Source organism: Balaenoptera borealis, assembly GCF_965194805.1.
Source record: "Balaenoptera borealis genome assembly, chromosome: 12".
NCBI classification, from domain to species: domain Eukaryota; kingdom Metazoa; phylum Chordata; class Mammalia; order Artiodactyla; family Balaenopteridae; genus Balaenoptera; species Balaenoptera borealis.
The window spans coordinates 71,290,885-71,310,631 of record NC_138869.1 but is presented as its reverse complement, the minus strand read 5'-3'; the positions used below and the strand labels follow the sequence as shown (position 1 = coordinate 71,310,631).

At 46.0% G+C, this 19,747-nt stretch overlaps 1 protein-coding gene and 1 long non-coding RNA gene across 2 annotated transcripts in view; one reads left to right on the top strand and one right to left on the bottom strand.

The window, feature by feature from the left end:
* The window catches only part of STK38 (serine/threonine kinase 38), a 122,772-nt gene extending 115,442 nt beyond the window's left edge, over positions 1 to 7,330 (top strand). The window contains exon 12 of the mRNA XM_082346711.1: positions 5,298 to 7,330. Coding sequence (XP_082202837.1) covers positions 5,298 to 5,402 — 105 coding nt within the window. The 3' untranslated portion in view covers positions 5,403 to 7,330. The remainder of the gene's footprint in view (positions 1 to 5,297) is intronic.
* LOC309607783 overlaps positions 1 to 19,747 on the bottom strand; it is a 51,951-nt gene that overhangs the window by 8,576 nt on the left and 23,628 nt on the right. The window lies entirely within an intron of this gene.

The following is a 19,747-nucleotide window of genomic DNA, read 5'->3' as shown; positions in this document are numbered from 1 at the left end:
AAGCTTCTGGGGAGGGAGAGCAGGAGAGTGCCATGTGCTGACTTACGTTTAGAATGAAGCCTGACTGCGTGGTGCAGAGAGTAGGCTGTTGTGAACATTAAGAGAGATAATCTATGTAAATCACTTGGAATAGAGACTGACCCACAGAAAATGATCAATAGATGTTACTGAAGCCAAAAAATTAATTTGTTTTTGGCCTTTGCCCTTTCACTATTTGGAGTTGAACACTTCTTTGCTGTGTATCATTTATTACAGGGCACTCATGATACTCTCCACCTCCCTTCCATGCTCCAGCTTCCTCTATAGTTTTCACTGATGACCGTGCTTTATGAATTCTGGGCAAGTCCTTAGTTCAACTTTTCTGCTTCTTTATTAGCTAACACTCTGAATACTCCTGGTTCCTTCTAATTTTTTCTCTGAAGAGGAGAACAGAGTAGGACAAATCACAACCACCTATTTTCTAAGTTTACCTCAACCCAATCAGGAAGTCACTTCTCCATGTAACCACCTCTTCCATTCTTCCATTTTTCTTCTTTCTCTCCTTTACCTTTTTTTTTTTTTTTTTGGTAATGATTTTTTTCGCTTACCTTTTAAGTTGTAATTTACTTATGTTTTAAATTTACCTCTGCAGCTTAATAAATTGACACTTTTTTTCTTTTTTAAAAAAATAACTTTATTGAAAAATAAAATTCACATAACATACAATTCACCCATTTCAACAATATAATAAATGGTTTGTAGTATATTCATAGAGTTGTACAGCCAGTCATCACAATCAATTTTAGAACATTTTCATCACTCCAGAAATACACCTCAAATCCAATAGTAGTCCCTTCTCATTTCCCCCCATTTTCCCCCCTAGCCCCACCAATCTATGTTCTGTCTCTCTGGATTTGCCTATTCTGGAATTTCACATAAGGGGACTAATATAATATGTTGTCTTTACGTTTGGCTTCTTTCACTTAACACAATATTTTTTTCAAGGTTCATCCATGTTGTAGCATGAATCTGTACTTCATCTCTTTTTATTGCTGAATAATATTCTTTTGTATGTATATATCACATTTTGTTTATCCATTCATCACTTGATGAACGTTTGAGTTGTTTCCACTTTTTGACTATTATAAATAATGATGCTATGAACATTTGTGTAGAAGTTTTTGTGTAGGCATGTTTTCAATTCTTTTGAGTACATGCCTAGGAGTGGAATTGCTGAGTCATATGACAATTTTATATTTAACTTTTTGAGGAACTTCCAGACCATTTTCCAAAGTGGCTGCACTATTTACATTGTGGCCCACCAGCAGGGTACAAGGGTTCCTGTTTCTCCACATTCTTGTCAAAATTTATTGTTAACTGTCTTTTTGATTATAGTCAGCCTAGTGGGTGTGAAGTAGAATCTCACTGTGGGTTTGATTTGCACTTCCCTGATGGTTAATGTTGTGCATCTTTTCATGTGCTTATTGGTCATCTGTGTAACTCTTTGGAGAAATGTCTATTCAGATCCTTGGCCCATTTTTTTTTTTTTTTTTTTTTTATAAATTTATTTATTTTATTTATTTATTTTTGGCTGTGTTGGGTCTTCGTTGCTGTGTGCGGGCTTTCTCTAGTTGCGGCGAGCGGGGGCTACTCTTCATTGCGGTGCGCAGGCTTCTCATTGCGGTGGCTTCTCTTGTTGCAGAGCACGGGCTCTAGGCGCATGGGCTTCAGTAGTTGTGGCACTTGGGCTCAGTAGTTGTGGCTCACGGGCTCTAGAGCGCAGGCTCAGTAGCTGTGGCGCACGAGCTTAGTTGCTCTGCAGCATGTGGGATCTTCCCGGACCAGGGCTCGAACCCGTGTCCCCTGCATTGGCAGGCGGATTCTTAACCACTGCGCCACCAGGGAAGCCCGGCCCATTTTTAAATTGGGTTGTAGGAGTTCTTTATATATTCTAGATGTAAGTTCCTTATCAGATATATTATTTGCAAATATTTTCTCCCATTCTGAAGTTCGTCTTTCACCTCCTTTTATGTCTTTCACCTTCTTGATGTTCATGGAAGTGCAAAAGTTTTAAACTTTGATGAATTTCAATTTATCTATTTTTCTTTTGTTCCTAGTGCTTTTGGGGTCATATCTAAGAAACCATTGCCTAATCCAAAGTCATGAAGATTTATACCTATGTTTTCTTTCAAGAGATTGACTTTTAGCTCTTAAATTTAGGTCTTTGACCCATTTAGAGTTAATTTTTTGTATACGGTATGAATTAAAAGTTCACCTTCATTCTTTTGCATGTGGGTATTCAGTTGTCACAGCACCATCTCTTGAAAAGACTACTCTTTTCCTACTGAATTGCCTTGGCACCCTTGTTGAAAATCAACTAACTGTAAATTTTGGGGTTTATTTCTGGACTCTCAATTCTATTCCATTGATCTATATGTCTATCTGTATGCCTGCCCTAGCTTTTCTTGCAACATTTTACAAAGCTAGCTTTGACCTAGACCTTTAAAGTAATCTTGTCTTGTACTGCAAAATTGCATTTTAGAACACTTTAAACAGACCACAGAATATTTTAAAAATAATTTTAAAAATTCCTCCTAAGTTTGCCTCTAAAATGCTAAAGAGTAAAATGCATGGTTTACTCTGCTACTTTAAGGCTTACCTCAAGCAACTATAACAGAATTTCAAATCTAGCATGGTATATTTCTTTCATATAGTCATTTATTCACCTTTTGTACTTTGTTTAATCGAGTGGTCACATTGATTCTCCAGATGTCTTCCTGCTTTTGATGTATTTAAAGAAACTTTTATTCCTGCTCTTGGAACTCCCCAGCAAGGAGCTCACCAAGGTGTATTTTTGTCTACCAAATCGATTGTCCTTGAGCTATCACATAGCTTGACTTCTTATTCTTTTCACTTAAGCAAGTGTTCTGTGTTTTCAAATAGGCCTTGATTCTCAAAATAACATCTTCTATTTTGCCATCTAGTTTTGAGGGGTTCTGGTTCAAGGACCTGGTCTTTTTTTTTTTTTTTTAATCTGGAGCATGTAATTTTCCTAAAGTGTGTTTAAAAATAGTGTTGGGACTTCCCTGGTGGTGCAGTGGTTAAGACTCCGCGCTCCCAATGCAGGGGGCCCGGGTTCGATCCCTGGTCAGGGAACTAGATCCCATACGCACGCCTCAACTAAGAGTTAGCATGTCACAACTAAGGAGCCCGTGTGCCGCAACTAAGGACCCCACGAGCCACAACTAAGGAGCCCATGTGCCGCAACTAAGCAGCCCGCGAGCCGCAACTAAGACCTGGTGCAGGGCTTCCCTGGTGGCACAGTGGTTGAGAATCTGCCTGCCAATGCAGGGGACACGGGTTCGAGCCCTGGTCTGGGAAGATCCCACATACCACGGAGCAACTGGGCCCGTGAGCCACAACTACTGAGCCTGCGCGTCTGGAGCCCGTGCTCCGCAACAAGAGAGGCTGCGATAGTGAGAGGCCCGCGCACCGCGATGAAGAGTGGCCCCCGCTCGCCGCAACTAGGGAAAGCCCTCACACAGAAACGAAGACCCAACACAGCCAAAAATAAATAAATAAATAATAAATTTATTTAAAAAAAAAAAACCTGGTGCAACCAAATAAATAATATAAAAAAAAGTCTTCCTGTTGCTTTTACGATCTTAAATGTGTCTTTGAAATTTTTCTCCACAGGACTCGCTCCTGGGTTCTAGAAACTTCCCCCTCCCTGTCCCTACAGGCCTAGGAGCGGCAACAACTCTGCTGTTGCCAGCCTACCCTTATGCCTCCTCCCCCCACTTTTGTAGACAGTGTCTTTATCTGACCTTCCCTGAATTATTCCTAATTTGAGTATGCCATATGTTTTCTCTGGGACCCTGACAGCAATGTATAAGGAATTTCTTAGTTTGTTAGAAAGACAAGAGGGAAACGAACATTTATTAAACATTTTCTTCCACGTACTCTGAGATACTCTTATGTGTTTTATTTAATTTTCCAAATAACTCTATGAATTAATGGAATAGGTATTTCAGGAGAGGCATCTGAGGTTCAGAGAGATTAGATATCCTATCCAAGGTTACTCAGCAACTAAGTGGCAAAACTGGAATTTAAATATACGAGCATCTGACTCAGTGCTCTATACATTTTCTTGTCTGCCTTGCTGGAAGGAAATTCATTCAATTCTTGTAACTGATATCAACTATAAAAGGGAGAAAAAAAGTTCTTTCATGACTTCCAGTTACTGATAGGACAAAGTCTAAATTCCTTAGCCTGCTGCTAATGGTTTATCATGCATTCATTCATTCAGTCAGCTAATATTTATTGAGCACCTACTATGTGTCAGGCTCCATTTAAGTGCTGGAGATATGGCAGTGATCAAGAGAAAACTTCCCTGATCTCGTGGAGACAAACAATAAACAAACAAACAAAGAATACAGTTTATCAGATAGTCATGAGGAGTGCTGGGGGATTTGCAATTTTAAGGGAAGGCCTCCCTGAAGGTGCCTTCTGAGCAAAACCTTGACAGAGGTAGGGGAGGGTCCGTGGACCTGGGGGGAGAGCAGTGGAGGCAGGTGAATAGCAAAGACTGAGGCAGGGGCATGTCTGGCATATTTGAAGAATAGCAAGGAGGCCAGGGTGGCTGAAGCTGAGTAATGCAGAAAGCCGTAAAGATACGGTCAGAGAGGTGGGTGGCAGGGCCTTGAGGTCACTGTAAGGGCTCTTTTGAGTGCGGCAGAACCACTGGAGAGCACTGAGCAGAGGGGCCGCAACAGTCCCCGAGGCTGCTGGGTTGCAAACAGACTGGAGGAGGAGGGCAGGGCCAGGGAGAGCCCTTTCTGTCTGGCCCCCAGCCTTCTTCTCCTGATACTCCCATAAAAACAGTGCCATTTACTTACAGCTCCAGAAACCTGCTGTGGTCTTTGTCACTTCCAACTTTGCTCATATTCACTCCTCTTCACCATCTAAGTCTGTTCTTCCAACCCCAAAGCAGACTCCCTTACTTTTTGAAAGGACTAAGAAAGTGCTCTGGGAAGCCAGAGAAAGAGGTTAATCAACCCTGAAGAGAGTGCCCCAATTTGCTGATGGTGAAGATGGGAAAATGTCCAGAGGAAAACTTCCCAAGGTGTTGTGGAGAGTATGGACATTATGGAACAGACTAAGATATTCTTCCACTCATACACTTCATGAAGCAGCCCGAGAAGCTTGTCTGTGGCATTGATTGAATTAATATCAATACCGAATTTCTAACTTTGGATTATTTTATCACTTAAAAAATTTTTTTTAACCTCTTTCTTGCTCTCTCTCTTTTTAAACAGGATTTTCAACAAGAAGGCAGAGCTATCCTGGCTCATTTTGCCTTAGTTTTCTTTGGAGGAGTTAACATGCTGTTGCGCTTTCTCTGGAATAACCATGTGATGTAAAAGGAACATAAATGTCAGGTTCTGCTTTCCTGCTACCCTCTGAGAAAATATGCATCCCACCGGGGCAGATGGGAAGAAGACCCGTCTCTACCTCCTCTGTTTTCACCCATCGTTGCTTTGTGCCTGGTTGTTGGAGAACCGCGGACTCACTGGCCATTTGTCTGTTCACTGGTCAACCAGCAATGAGATGTCTATGACTGCCTCATGGTAGAGCCCAAGGAACTTAGGAACCCAGGAGGCCTTGCTGCTTAGGAAACACCAGTGCTGTGGATAGTCCCAGTGCTCCTTGTAAGGAAACCTCGAACATTTCCTCTTATGAGGGAAACTGAACCTCATCCCCAAACCAGAGGTCACAGGAATGGGTGCTTTCTCCTGGGCCCCCCTCCCTGGGTACCAGGCCCTCCAGCAGCCTGTTGACCCCACTCTCGTTGCCCACGTCCAGACCTGCAGTACCCCGTCCTCTTTTTACCTTTCTGTCTACCTCATATTCCTCCCTCCACCCTTTGAGAAGTATGGCAAGTGTTAAGAAAATTTGTTGTTATAAATTTTAAGTTCTGTATATGCATTTTGAGTTCTTTGTAGGAAAAGTGTTGTTTAAAAACTTAATAATTTAAAACATGAAATAAATATGGTTGTTTTATTGAGCATGAAACACCTGTGCGTATTTCTTTTGTGAAGGAGGGATTCCACTTGTTCCTGCTCACAGGGGTTCATAATTTTGTAGTTTGATCATATATAGCATCGCCTTCGTCCTTCCAAAAGGAAACGCCCTCATTTTTTAGGTCTGTCTCAGGCAATGCCTATCATCACCTAGGTTTTGGCTTCCTGGCAGGGAACAGATCCTAAAACGTCTTTCTTATTTATTTTTTTTAACTCTTTTGAGTAGGTATTTATTTATTCATATGGTTAAAAAAATCAAAACCGTATAAAAAGGTTTACAATGAAAACCCTTGCTCTTATTTTCTATACTGAATCCCAATTATGTTTATAAATTTGTTACATATCCTTCCAGAGTTTCTTTGTACAAATACCAGTAAATATATATATACACACAAAAGGTAGCACGTAATATACACTGTTCTGTACCTTGAGTATTTTGCTTAGCATGGTGGTCAGGCACTATTCTACTTGTCTTACAAATGTTAACTCATTTACTCTTCATAAGAACATTATGAGACAGGTATTATCAATATCATTAGCTCTATTTTACTGTTAAGGAAACTGAGGCAGAAGTTAGTAGAGAGAGGCAGTACAGAAGGTAACTAAGTTGCTCAAGGGCACACAGCCAGTAAGCGACATAGCTGGGTTACCAAGCCAGGCAGGCTGTTCTCAGAGTCTGGGTTCTTAACCACGTGCTGTACTACCTCTTGGAGACCTTGCCACGGTCCATAGAGAGCTCTGTCAGACAGGATGCACAGAATTCTGTTAAGTGGATGTAGCATCATTTATTTCATCAGCCCCTTCTTAACGGATGCCTGGGTTGTTTCTAATCATTCGGTATTATAAGCAATGCTGAAATAAATAACTATGTACCTTTTGGATATGTACAAATACATATTTCTATTGCTCATTTTTCTATTGGGTTTCTGGTCTTGTTCTTACTGGTTTCTAAGAGCTCATGATTTATCAATGCTAAGCCAACAGCATCTACACCTTCAGATTTTTGGCAGGTTATTAAGGCTTCTTACCTCCTTTTCTTCCACGTGTATGGGTTTGCTTTAGTGCTTATAACCTTTCTGGGCTTCCCCTCAAGGCAGAGGGAGCTAAGGCAGGTACACACAGGTGATGGGCGGGTGGGTATTACACTTGGAGCAGCCAGAGGCCTGGGAAAAGGTGGCAGCTGGGATCCACTGAGTACTTGGGTCTAGGTCAGAAGAGCATTATAGCCTCACTGATGCTGGCATTTGGGCGTGGGGTGGTGGGGCCTCCACCTGGCCAAAGGGCAGGCCGTGGCCAGGTCGGAGCTGGGAATGTCACTCATCCGTAAGGGGAGAGGCACCTGGTCCAGGCGGACAGCAAGAGAGGCCCCCTCCTATCCATCTGCAGAGATGAAAAGGAAGTTGGTGCCATGAAGTTGGTCTGTCGCTGTCAAGAGCCCAGGACCAGGGGTTCCCTCAGCTCTCTAGATCCCCCAGGATCCCACCTCTGTCCCCCTGGGAGCCAGTGCCAGGATGCCCGAGGGGCTGTCCGTCTGCAAAAGGATGCGAGCAGGACCGATGCCTCCCAGTGGGTGAGCCCACGGCGCCCTGGTCTCCGGTCCCGCAGGGGCCAGCCCCTGTGCTCCCCGAGCCGGCCAGGATGGGAGTGGAAGCTGGATCCCGCTCTTTCGTTTTCATTTCCTGGAAGGACAGCAACTACCACAGCACCCTGCACACCTGCTCGCCCGGGGAACCTGAGTGCACAGCACCCGGCGCTATTTGAGATTCCATCCCATGAGACCTTCCAGTTTTGGGAGCCAAGTTAGGGGTTTGGGGAAGGAGGGCCTGAGAGCGCTGGCCTAGGGTCCAGCAGCTGCGGCCACCGGTGCACTCACGATGGACAGCCGGGTGGCTCCCTCACCTCCACCTGTAATGCAGGTAAGAGCCTGGCGGCTGAACCACGCAGTGTGCACACAGAGCCACCTGCCCTCTGCCTCTTCTCCACCACCTCAATTTCCATACCCATTTTATCAGACCTTCTGCCTGGCTGGAATCTCACTTTCCAGCACACTCCCAAACCTCACCCATCCCTCACCGCCTCTCACTCTCCTCCACCTCACTCACCTCCAGCCTCTCACTCTCTCCCTTCGAAACCCCTGTGTCATATACTGCTCCTCCTCCCTCCTTCTCACCTCTACACCAATCAGATGTAGTTCCTGCACAAGCCAGACCCTCACAGCTGGCAGATGCAACTACGCAGGGGCTCCTCTCCTTAGCAGTCCCTCTCCATTTGACATATTTCCCTAGGAGCCTCAGAAGCCCCCAGAGCTGGGCCCCCTTCCCACCTCCAAGGCCCTTCTCCACTTCTCTCTCTCCAAGATCCATATCCACATCCATTTTTTTTTTTTTTTAAATCAGACGTTTTCCTTGCCTTCGTGCGGAACCTTGAGCTCTATCTCTCTGCAGCTCCCTGGCTGGCATTTCCCAGGCAGTCACAGCCTAGAATTCCCCATTCCTCACACTCGGAAGAGGGCAGAGGAGCAGACAAGGAGCTCCCTGCAAGTCCCAGGTGAGTCTAGGCCTTGAACCCCTTCTCTAGCTTGGCAAGCCCCCTCTGCCAGGTGGCAACCGCTGAGGCAGGGTTACCTGGGTACAGCACGAAGTGGGGCGGGGTGGGGGAGCAGACAAGAAATGCAGTGAGGAGTATCCCCAAAGGTGTCGAATCCTCTTCTGCGGTGGCCACGGCTTCTTGAGTTTGCTCTGCTGGCTCCAGATTACAGTCTTTCACTGCACATTTTCCTCCTCAGACACCAAGAGATGAACATAATGCTCTTGGAGATCCCAGAGTGAGAAAATGACTCTTGCTGGGATTGGTTTTTTTTTTTTTTTTAATTAATTAATTAATTTTTGGAGGCATTGGATCTTCATTGCTGCACGCCGGCTTTCTCTAGTTGCGGTGAGCAGGGGCTACTCTTCGTTGTGGTGCATGGGCTTCTCACTGCAGTGGCTTCTCTTGTTGCAGAGCGCGGGCTCTAGGTGCATGGGCTTCAATAGTTGTGGCTCGCAGGCTCTAGAGCACAGGCTCAGTAGCTGTGGCGCACGGGCTTAGTTGCTCCATGGCATGTGGGATCTTCCCGGGCCAGGGCTCGAACCCGTATCCCCTGCATTGGCAGGAGGCTTCTTAACCACTGCGCCACCAGGGAAGTCCCTGGTTTCACTCTTACTTTTCACGATGTGGCAGCCTGTGGCGGGGCATGAGCCCCAAGGAGCCCCCTGTTTCTACAAAATTCTGTCACTTTTTCATCCCCTCATTCTGATGGCTGAGCCAAATCACCTCTAGGGGCCAAGATGACTGTAACACTGTAAAGATAAAGACTTCTCTTGGTGGGACCTTGGGATTCAGAAGTTCATCCTTTCTTTCTCTCTTTTGAAAATAGCATTTGCTTTTTTATATGTTTCTGGTTGAAGGTCTTTTTATCCTGGTCTCTCAGGTTCCCTGTGTCTTCACCAAGGTTCCTGGGCTCTCAGATTTCCAGCTTACAAGTCAAGTATTGTCAGGGGAGCCTTCTGGTAGGATTAGGCAGAGGCATGAAAAGCTTGAATTGGAAAGATGAAATTTACTGAGTGTCCACTGGGTACAACAGCGGTCCCCAACCCCCGGGCCATGGACCAGGACCGGTCCATGGACCGTTAGGAACCAGGCTGCACAGCAGGAGGTGATCAGCGGTCGAGTGAGGGAAGCTTCATCTGTATTTACAGCCGCTCCCCATCGCTCACATTACCGCCTGAGCTCCTCCTCCTGTCAGATCAGCGGCGGCATTAGATTCTCAGAGGAGCGTGAACCCTACTGTGAACTGTGCATGCAAGGGATCTAGGTTGCACGCTCCTTATGAGAATCTAATGCCTGATGATCTGAGGTGGAGCTGAGGCAGTGATGCTAGCGCTGGGGAGCAGCTGCAAATACAGATTATCATTAGCAGAGAGGTTTGAATGCACAGAGACCATAATAAATCAATTACTGGCAGACTCATATCAAAACCCTATTGGTGAGTGGCAAGTGAAAACAAGCTCAGGGCTCCCACTGATTCTACATTATGGTGAGTTGTATAATTATTTCATTATATATTACAATGTATTAATAATAGAAATAAAGTGCACAATAAATGTAATGTGCTTGAATCATCCCGAAACCATCCTCCCCCGCCCCTGCTGGTCCGTGGAAAAATTGTCTTCCATGAAACCTGTCCCTGGTGCCAAAAAGATTGGGGACCGCTGGTGTACAAAATGTTGATGGCACCAAGCTGAAGACATATGTGGTTCCTACCTGTAAGGTAGACACAGAGATGGACACTCCTCCCCTTTGAAAAAAATTCTTAATATATTTAAGGATGACTGAGCCTTCACCAAGATGCTTGTCTTTGACTGCCCTGGTTTTCCCTCTCTCTAGGGGGGAGTTGATTCTCCTGTGAATCCCGAGGCAGACACACCACCCCCAGACACCTAGGCCCAAGCCAGATGGGAAGCTTGAGTGAATCTGCTGGGTGAGGGGGGAAATCTACAAGCTGCTGGGAAGACTGCGTGAGAGAGGGGAGGAGAAAGGCTGATGTTTTTACAGAATGTAAATGTGATGCATAAACTTCTTATCCAAGGACTTGCCTTCCCCCATTTGCTATTTCTTTCTTTTTTAAAAAAATCTTTATTTATTTGGTTGTGCCGGGTCTTAGTTGCGGCAGGTGGGCTCCTCAGTTGCAGCTTGCCAGCTCCTTAGTTGCGGCACGTGGGCTCCTTAGTTGTGGCATGTGAACTCTTAGTTGCGGCATGCATGTGGGATCTAGTTTCCTGACCAGGGATCGAACCCCGGGCCCCCTGCATTGGGAGCTCTGAGTCTTAACCACCGCGCCACCAGGGAAGTCCCCATTTGCTATTTCTTTGCTGTTTTTTTTTGGCTGCGCCAGGCAGCTTGTGGGATCTTAGTTCGACCAGGGATTGAACCCGGGGCCATGGCAGTGAAAGTGCAGAATCCTAACCACTGGACCGCCAGGGAAGTCTCTTTGCTAGGTTTTCTTTAACCTTTCCTTGGTGAGGAAGTCAGAGGAGGTCAATGTGAATTCTCCTGCGGGGTATACAGCTGACATGGCCAAGCCTGAGGACAGGCAGTCTCCTGGTTGGTAAGATGAGGACTGGGACTGGATGAGCTATTAGGTCCTTTCCAGCCTAAGGACAAAGAGTTGAGGATGTTGCCAGTGAGGAAGTCAGACGGGGCTAACCAGTGAACAGTTGTATGTACGTAGAACCCTCTTTCAAATAATTATATTTATTTATTTATTTTTAATATAAATTTATTCTTTTTTTAAAAAATGTATTTATTTATTTTTGGCTGAGTTGGGTCTTTGTTGCTGCGCGCGGGCTTTCTCTAGTTGCGGTGAGCGGGGGCTACTCTTCCTTGAGGTGCGCGGGCTTCTCATTGTGGTGGCTTCTCTTGCTGTGGGGCATGGGCTCTAGGCGCATGGACTTCAGTAGTTGTGGCTTGCAGGCTCTAGAGCGCAGGCTCAATAGTTGTGGCGCACGGGCTTAGTTGCTCCGCGGCATGTGGGATCTTCCCGGACCAGGGCACGAACTCGTGTCCCCTGCACTGGCAGGCGGATTCCTAACCACTGCGCCACCAGGGAATCCCCAAATAATTATATTTAATTTTTTTTTTTTAATTAAGGAAATGTTACACTGAGCTTTGTGTGGAGATTTGTGCAACTAAGTGAGGTATTTCACTCAAGGACTCATCTCAACCTTTTTTTTTAATTTAAATTAATTAATTAATTTATTTTGACTGTGTGGGGTCTTCGTTTCTGTGCGAGGGCTTTCTCCAGTTGCGGCGAGCGGGGGCCACTCTTCGGCGCGGTGCGCGGGCCTCTCACTGTCACGGTCTCTCCCGTTGCGGAGCACAGGCTCCAGACGCGCAGGCTCAGTAGTTGTGGCTCACGGGCCTAGCCGCTCTGCGGCATGTGGGATCTTCCCAGACCGGGGCACGAACCCGTGTCCCCTGCATTGGCAGGCGGATTCTTAACCACTGCGCCACCAGGGATGCCCTATATTTAATTTTTGTTGTTACAAAAGTAGCACATGCTTATTGTCAAAAATAGGGAAATGACAGAGAAGCATAAGAATACATAGAACAATCAAATACACTCAAAGATAACCACAGGAAACATATTGGCTATATCCTTTCATTTCATTTTCCTAAGTAATGCTCTTGCCCAAGGAAACTCATAACTATGGAGCAGGCTGTAGATTAATGTATTTATGTGGTAGAGCTGAGAGGTGGAAAAGCTAAATGACAAGCTCAAGATCACACAGGTTTCCATGCTGAGGTCAAACCTTGGTTCTGCAGATAATCTTCTAAGAGATTTTCACATGCACTTGCTAAGCTGTGGAAATCATAGGACAGGCAGCTAGCTGACCACCAGTGGGGTCTTTAATCTGGGTGGGGGTCTAGGGGCAGGCACATCTAACCTGGGTTGTGAAGCATCCAATTCACTTTCTGCTTGGTTGCCCCAGGGGCTGGAACACTGCTTTATATTTTCACACCCTTCAGATTTCCTGGACACAACCTGCTTTTTGAGCTGCTGACAGGACTGAGCAGAATGTGGTATATGACTTCACAGGCCTTGGGATGACACTGTTGCCCCCAAATGACTGGCATTCTTTTAATGGGGAACAGAGCCAATCTCTTCAGGGTTAGAGAGAAGTGGGGACTCACAGACATGAGAGAACCCCGGAGCGTGAAGAATGCCCTGGTACCTCAGAGCAGCAGAGGGAAGCGGCGGTGTGATTTGCGGAGAGGGGCAGGGAGCTCTGTAAGGAAACTCTGTGACTTCATTTCGTCCAAATGCCAAGACTGACCAGTAGCTGGGGGCTCAGGAATGCTCTAAGGAGATGTTTGGCAACACTTACATAGGGGGTAGGATTTGGGCTCCATTCCTGGCTCAAGCTGTGGTGATGAGGAAAACAGGACTTCGGGTCAGACCTGAAGACCCTGAGTGTTGCTGCTGAGGAGAACCTTAGAGGACTCTTAATTCTTGGTCCTGAGTCTCTTCATTTTCCAGGAGCTTATTCCTGGAAAAATCTGTGAACTTCCCACTGTTGGATGTAGAGGGATTGAGACATCTTTGTGTCTTGAAATTGGCTTTTGAAGCTCCTAGTTGTGACTAAACCACAGGAAAAGACATACAGAGCCACCTCTGACTTTCAGATGTCACAGGCAGGGGAAAGGCACCTCTCGGCAACTCCCTGGTGGTGTACAATAGGGGAAAGGGCCCTTGGGGAGCTCCAGCAGATTTTTTGTGCCCCTGCTCAAGTTCACATCCTTCACAGATAACAGAGTCCCCAGGTACTTATTTTAATAGATACCATTCTGGCAGGCGTGGCTTCCCTGTGTCTTAGACCAGGGCATCTCAAATTTTCCTGTGCACATGAATGCCCTGGGAGCTCTGTGGAAATGCAGATTCTGATTCAGTAGGTCTGGGTGGGGCCTGAGATTCTGCATCTCTAATAAACTCCTGGGTGATGCTGTGGCTGCTGGAAATGCATCTAAGGATCTCACTTTAGGCAGCTGTCCCAGCAGCAATTTTCAGTCTCTCTGTGGAGGTGAAATCAATTTGGTGGGTCAAGATATGTATTTTTTAAAAATTAGGGGCGGGGGGGGGGGTTTCCCTGGTGGCGCAGTGGTTGAGAGTCTGCCTGCCAATGCAGGGGACGCGGGTTCGAGCCCTGGTCTGGGAAGATCCCACATGCCGCGGAGCAACTGGGCCCGTGAGCCACAATTACTGAGCCTGCGCGTCTGGAGCCTGTGCTCCGCAACAAGAGAGGCCGCGATAGTGAGAGGCCCGCGCACCACGATGAAGAGTGGCCCCTGCTTGCCACAACTAGAGAAAGCCCTTGTACAGAAATGAAGACCCAACACAGCTTAAAATAAATAATAAAAATAAAGGAATTCCTTAAAAATAAATAAATAAATAAAAAATGAGGGAGGGACTTCCCTGGTGGTCCAGTGGTTAAGAATCCACCTCCCAATGCAGGGGACGCGGGTTCGATCCCTGGTCAGGGAAGTAAGATCCCACATGCTGCAGGGCAACTAAGCCTGCGCACTCTAGAGCCTGAGCTCCACAACTAGAGAGCCCCGCGCACCGCAACTCCTGAGCCCACATGCTCTGGAGCCCGTGCACCACAACTAGAGAGCCTGCATGCTGCAACTACTGAGCCCATGGGCCCTCTAGAGCCCACGCACGCCAGAACTAGAGGGAAGTCCGTGTGCCGCAATGAAGAGCCCGTGCGCCGCAACGAAAAATCCTTCATGCCGCAATGAAGATCCCACATGCCGTAGTTAAGACCTGATGTAGCCAAATAAATAAATAAATAAATAATTTAAAAAACACCATTAAAAAATAATAATAAAAAATGAGGGTTCAGTGGTTAGGAATCCATACTCTCACTGCCGAGGGCCTGGGTTCAGTCCCTGGTGGGGGAACTAAGATCCCACAAGCCGTGTGGCACAGCCAAAAAAAAAAAAAGAAAGAAAAGAAAAGAAATAGAATATATCAGAGTACATCATAAAGAGTAAAGGTAGCAGTGATTTCATGAATACTTTGTTTTGGCTCTTTATGTATACATGGTTGTGTGGGTCATGACATAAAATGTCATTTTTACTGCGGGTTGAGGTCAGAATGGTTTGAGAATCACTGTCCTAGATCATGGCATGTTAGAAACAGTAAGTTAGATGGAGGCAGGCGAGGTGAGAGAGGCGGGGTGGAGTGGGGAGGAATGGGGACTAGAAGTGAATGTTCTGGACGCTGTGAGTATTGACAGTGATGTCATCACCTGAAAACGAAAGGAACATATCAAGCAACAAACAGAAGGATGATTCCCCAAACTAACCATTTGAGGACAAAGAGCTTTCTCCTCCCTAAACTCAGGGGCTGGGCTAGACAGTGTGCATTTTTGTGCAAATGGAAATGACCTCTCCTTTGGGAAGAAGCCAAGCCAAGCCTCCCCACTGTCCCCGGCCTCCCCACAGATGGTACCCTCGTGCAGGTCACTACACAACTGTGTGTGCTGGCCCTGCTGGTGACGACCATAAAACTGAGTGTGAAGACCAAGAAAAGCAATATCAGCCAAGACAACCAGGGTAAGCAATGAGGTGATGGATTGGAGGGAACTCTGAATAGACCGTGACAGGCAAGAAACTGAGGACAATGGTAGTGCTAAAGCAGTCATCATGGCAGAGAAACAAGCTAGTCCCTGTTTCCAGGTAGGCTCCCCAAAGAGGATGCTGATAATCATAACAAAGGCCGTTTGTTGAGTTTTTACTCTTGACCAGGTATCGTGCTGGGCATATTGTATATGCTGTCTAATTAAATTCCTCCATAGGTCTGGGATGTAGGCTCTTTTATTATCCCCACCTTACAGATGTGAAAACTGGCCTGTGAGGTGAATTATCTTGTCCATAGTCACCCACCAGTAAAACGGTGGAGCTGGGATTTGAACCTATGTCCCGCAGACCCTACAGCTGTCACTCAATTGGAGCAAGAGCCTCCAGCATCAGATGATGACAGCTCCCATTTTTAGGGGGCCAGCCGAGCACATTACATTGTTATCTGCATTCCTCCTGGGGACCCTGATAGGTAGGTACAAGCCGGCTGTTAGTTCTGATTTGGTTCCTAAAGATTAGTCCAGCTCTTTTTGCTCCTGGAGGTCACTCGACCTAGTAAACTGCAGAGATGTGGTGAAGAGTAGTGAGAAGTAGTTTTGATTGGGTGAGGGGCAGCTTGAGGGAGTCTTGAAACCAAGACAGAGGGGTTGTGACTTGATGGAGTTGATAGTTAGAAGTTACGTTAGTTTCTTGAGCAAGAGAGTAAAGGGATGCTGTGGGAAGAGAGGCCTGGTCAGGGCCATCTGGGGATCCACAGAGGGGGTTGGTCAGGATGCCTAGGGGCCTTTCCAGCCCCACACTGATTTGCTCATCTCACTCATTTGGACAATTTATATTTACTGAGCATCTATTACACGATGTGGCAGGCATTGCTCTAGGTGCTGGAGAAACAGCAGTGACGGAGACTGGCAAAGTGTGTGCCTTGTGGAGCTAGCTGCCCTCCTAGTGGTGGATGCAGTGAGTACAGAAGGAAGTGCGAAGCCCAGCGATGAGCCATTTGGGGGGAGGGGAGGAAGGGGGAGCCCCCAGAGCCAGCCCTGCTTTGGAAGCCAGGGGGACGGAGTGCTGACTCTTCAGGGAGACACTCGAGCCCCCACACTGGGTCCTGGGCAAGCAGCCGGGACCTCTGTTTATATCTGTCCAGAAGCTGGGAGCCAGTCAAGCTGAAAATCCCCAGTGAGCAGGCCCCCGGGGCAGGGAGAGTAAGGTGATATCTGCCTGGAGTCTTGAGAGACAAAGATGGTTGATGTGAAGGAACTGAAAATACAGTGGATTGTTGCCAAGAGAAGAAGCCATGGGCTGTTCTGCTGGTCCCAGAGGTTTGGTTAGATTGGTAAGGGGAGACCTGGTTAGGCTCATCCGTCACTAGGTCAGGGAGACTTCTTGGGGGGTCTTAGGTAACACTTGCCAGCATTGGTTGAGCTCCTTGGTGTGCTGAGCAGTGCCAAGCATTTTACAGGCATTCCCCTCAACCAACAACAAGAGCTCCATCTGTCTCAGAAAGCACACACCGCGTGCCAGACGCAGGTCTTTAAACTGACTAACTCGTAGGCTCCTCATGACGGTCCTGTGTGGCTGGTACTATTTTTTGTCATTGTCCTCGTTTTGGAGATGAGGAAATTGAGACAGACTCATTTAGGTCTCAATGTTTACAGCTGGCCTGGCACCATCACTGGTAGTTTTTGTTGTTGTTGTATGTTTTTACTTTTACTTTTTTTTTTTTTTTTTGACGTGTAACTTACATACAGTCAAGTAGACAGATTTTAAGTGTACAGCTCCACTAATTTTTATGTATGTATACACCCATGTGGCCATGACATAGGTCAAGATTTAGACCATTTCCAACACCCCAGAAAGTTCCCTTGTGCTTCTTTCCAGTCAATTCTGCTTGCAAGGGCCACCATTATTCTGGTTTTTTTTTTTTCTTTGGCCACGCCATGTGGCTTAACGGGATCTTAGTTCCCTGACCAGGGATTGAACTCGTGCCCCCACTGCAGTGGAAGCACGGAGTCGTAACCACTGGACCGCCAGGGAAGTACCAGCACTGTCTATTCTTGATGGTATTTCTATATCTGCCTTCTTTCTCCAATGCAGCATCTTTGAGCTTCATTCATGTGTCCTGAGTCGAAGTCATTTGTACATTCTGGTTCACTGCCAGGCAGCATTCCATTGCATGAAAACATCACGATTTGACTGTCCATTCTCTGGCTGACGGATAGTTGGGATGTTTCCAGTTCTTTTCTATTGTGAACAGAGTCACTGTGGACATTCACATGTATGTCTTTCAGTGGACGCACTCACCACGTCTCTTAGGTCTTTACTTGGGGGTGGGAATGCTGGGTTGTACAGTATGTGGCATGGGTGCCTAACCTCTGCAGCACACTGCCCCCCAAACAGCCCAGCGGGGGAGAGTTATTATCCCATTTCCCAGAGTGGGAAATTGAGGCTGAGAGAGAATGAGTGGCTAAAATGAGGTGACTTGGCTGGTAAGGGGCTGAGCTGGAACCCAGACCCCCAGCTTGGGGATTTGGCCCCGAGCTAGGTGGCTGATCCAGTGAACAGCAATTTGGTGTGAGGGGCTTCGACCCACTGCTGGGTTTGATGGAGACTTTGGTGGCTGACCCGGTGCTTGGAACCTGGCCCATCCTGGGGTTCAAGTCCTATGGGAAAAGCCTTTTCACCTTAATATTCTTTGAAGATGCAAGGAACAAAAAACGTCTCTCTTTTTTTAAAAAATTTTATTGAAGTATAGTTGATTTACAATGTTGTGTTTAATTTCTGCTGTACAGCAAAGTGACTCAGTTGTACATGTATATATTCTTTTTCATATTTTTTTAAACTTTTTATTTTATATTGAAGTATAGTTGATTACCAATGTTGTATTAGTTTCAGGTGTACAGCAAAGTGATTCAGTTATACATATACATGTATCTATTCTTTTTCATATTCTTTTCCATTATGGTTTATCACAGGATATTGAATGTAGTTCTCTGTACTCTACAGTAGGACAGTGTTGTTTATCCATCCTATATATACTAGTTTATATCCGCTAATCCCAAACTCCCACTCCATCCCTCCCCCACCTCCCACCCTTGCAAACACAAATCTGTTCTCTATGTCTGTGACTCTGTTTCGTAGATATGTTCATTTGTGTCATATTTTAGACTCCACATATAAGTGATGTCACATGGTATTCGTCTTTCTCTTTCTGACTTACTTCTTCACTTAGTATGATAATCTCTAGGCAAATTTCATTCTTTTTAATGGCTGGGTAATATCCCATTGTGTGTGTGTGGTGTGTGTGTGTGTGTGTGTGTGTGTATCACATCTTCTTTATGCACTCATCTGTCAATGGACATTTAGATTGCTTCCAGGGCTTCCCTGGTGGCGCAGTGGTTGAGAATCTGCCTGCCAATGCAGGGGACACGGGTTCGAGCCCTGGTCTGGGAAGATCCCACATGCCGCGGAGCAACTAGGCCCGTGAGCCACAACTACTGAGCCTGCGCGTCTGGAGCCCGTGCTCCGCAACAAGAGAGGCCGCGATAGTGAGAGGCCCGCGCACCGCGATGAAGAGTGGCCCCCGCTCGCCACAACTAGAGGAAGCCCATGCACAGAAACAAAGACCCAACACAGCCAAAAATAAATAAATAAATTAATTAATTAATTTTTTAAAAATCAAAATAGATTGCTTCCATATCTTGGCTATTGTAAATAATGCTTACTTCACTTAGTATGATAATCTCTGGGTCCACCCATGTTGCTGCAAATGGTATTATTTCATTCTTTTTTTATGGCTGAGTAATATTCTTTAGTAGATATGTACCACATCTTCTTTATCCATTCATCTGTCAATGGACATTTAGGTTGCTTCCATGTCTTTGCTATTGTAACTAGTGCTGCTATGAACATTGGGGTGCATATATCTTTTTGAATTATAGTTTTGTCTGGGTATATGCCCACGAGTGGGATTGCTGAATCATATGGCAACTCTATTTTTAGTTTTTTGAGGAATCTCCATACTGTTTTCCATAGTGGCTGCACCAATTTACATTCCCACCAACAGTGTACGAGGGTTCCCTTTTCTCCACATGCTCTCCAGCATTTATTATTTGCAGACTAAAAAAGTCCCTTTTATTTATCACTGGACTGGAGGAGCTGACTGCAAGGGGATGAAAGGTGAGGGTAGGAGTGAGCACGAAGAAATGAAAGAAAAACCAAATTACACTCTGGAAAGATGACAGGCTTCAAAGTTTCAGGTGCTACTGTGGGCTGTGTGTGACCTCAGGGTCCTTCAGAGACAGCTTGGGAAGTCCCCTGCCCATCTCTCTGGACCTGGGAGCAGGACCTCATCTGTGGTTGATCATGTCTTCAAAATTCAAGGTTTTTCCCTCTCAGTGTAGTTTTTGTGTTTTCATGGAGGCAGAACAGCCAGAGGGGTGTGGAATCCATCGTCATCCTCTGGCCACAAACACAGGAAAACAGACTCCTCTGACTCAGGAATCGTA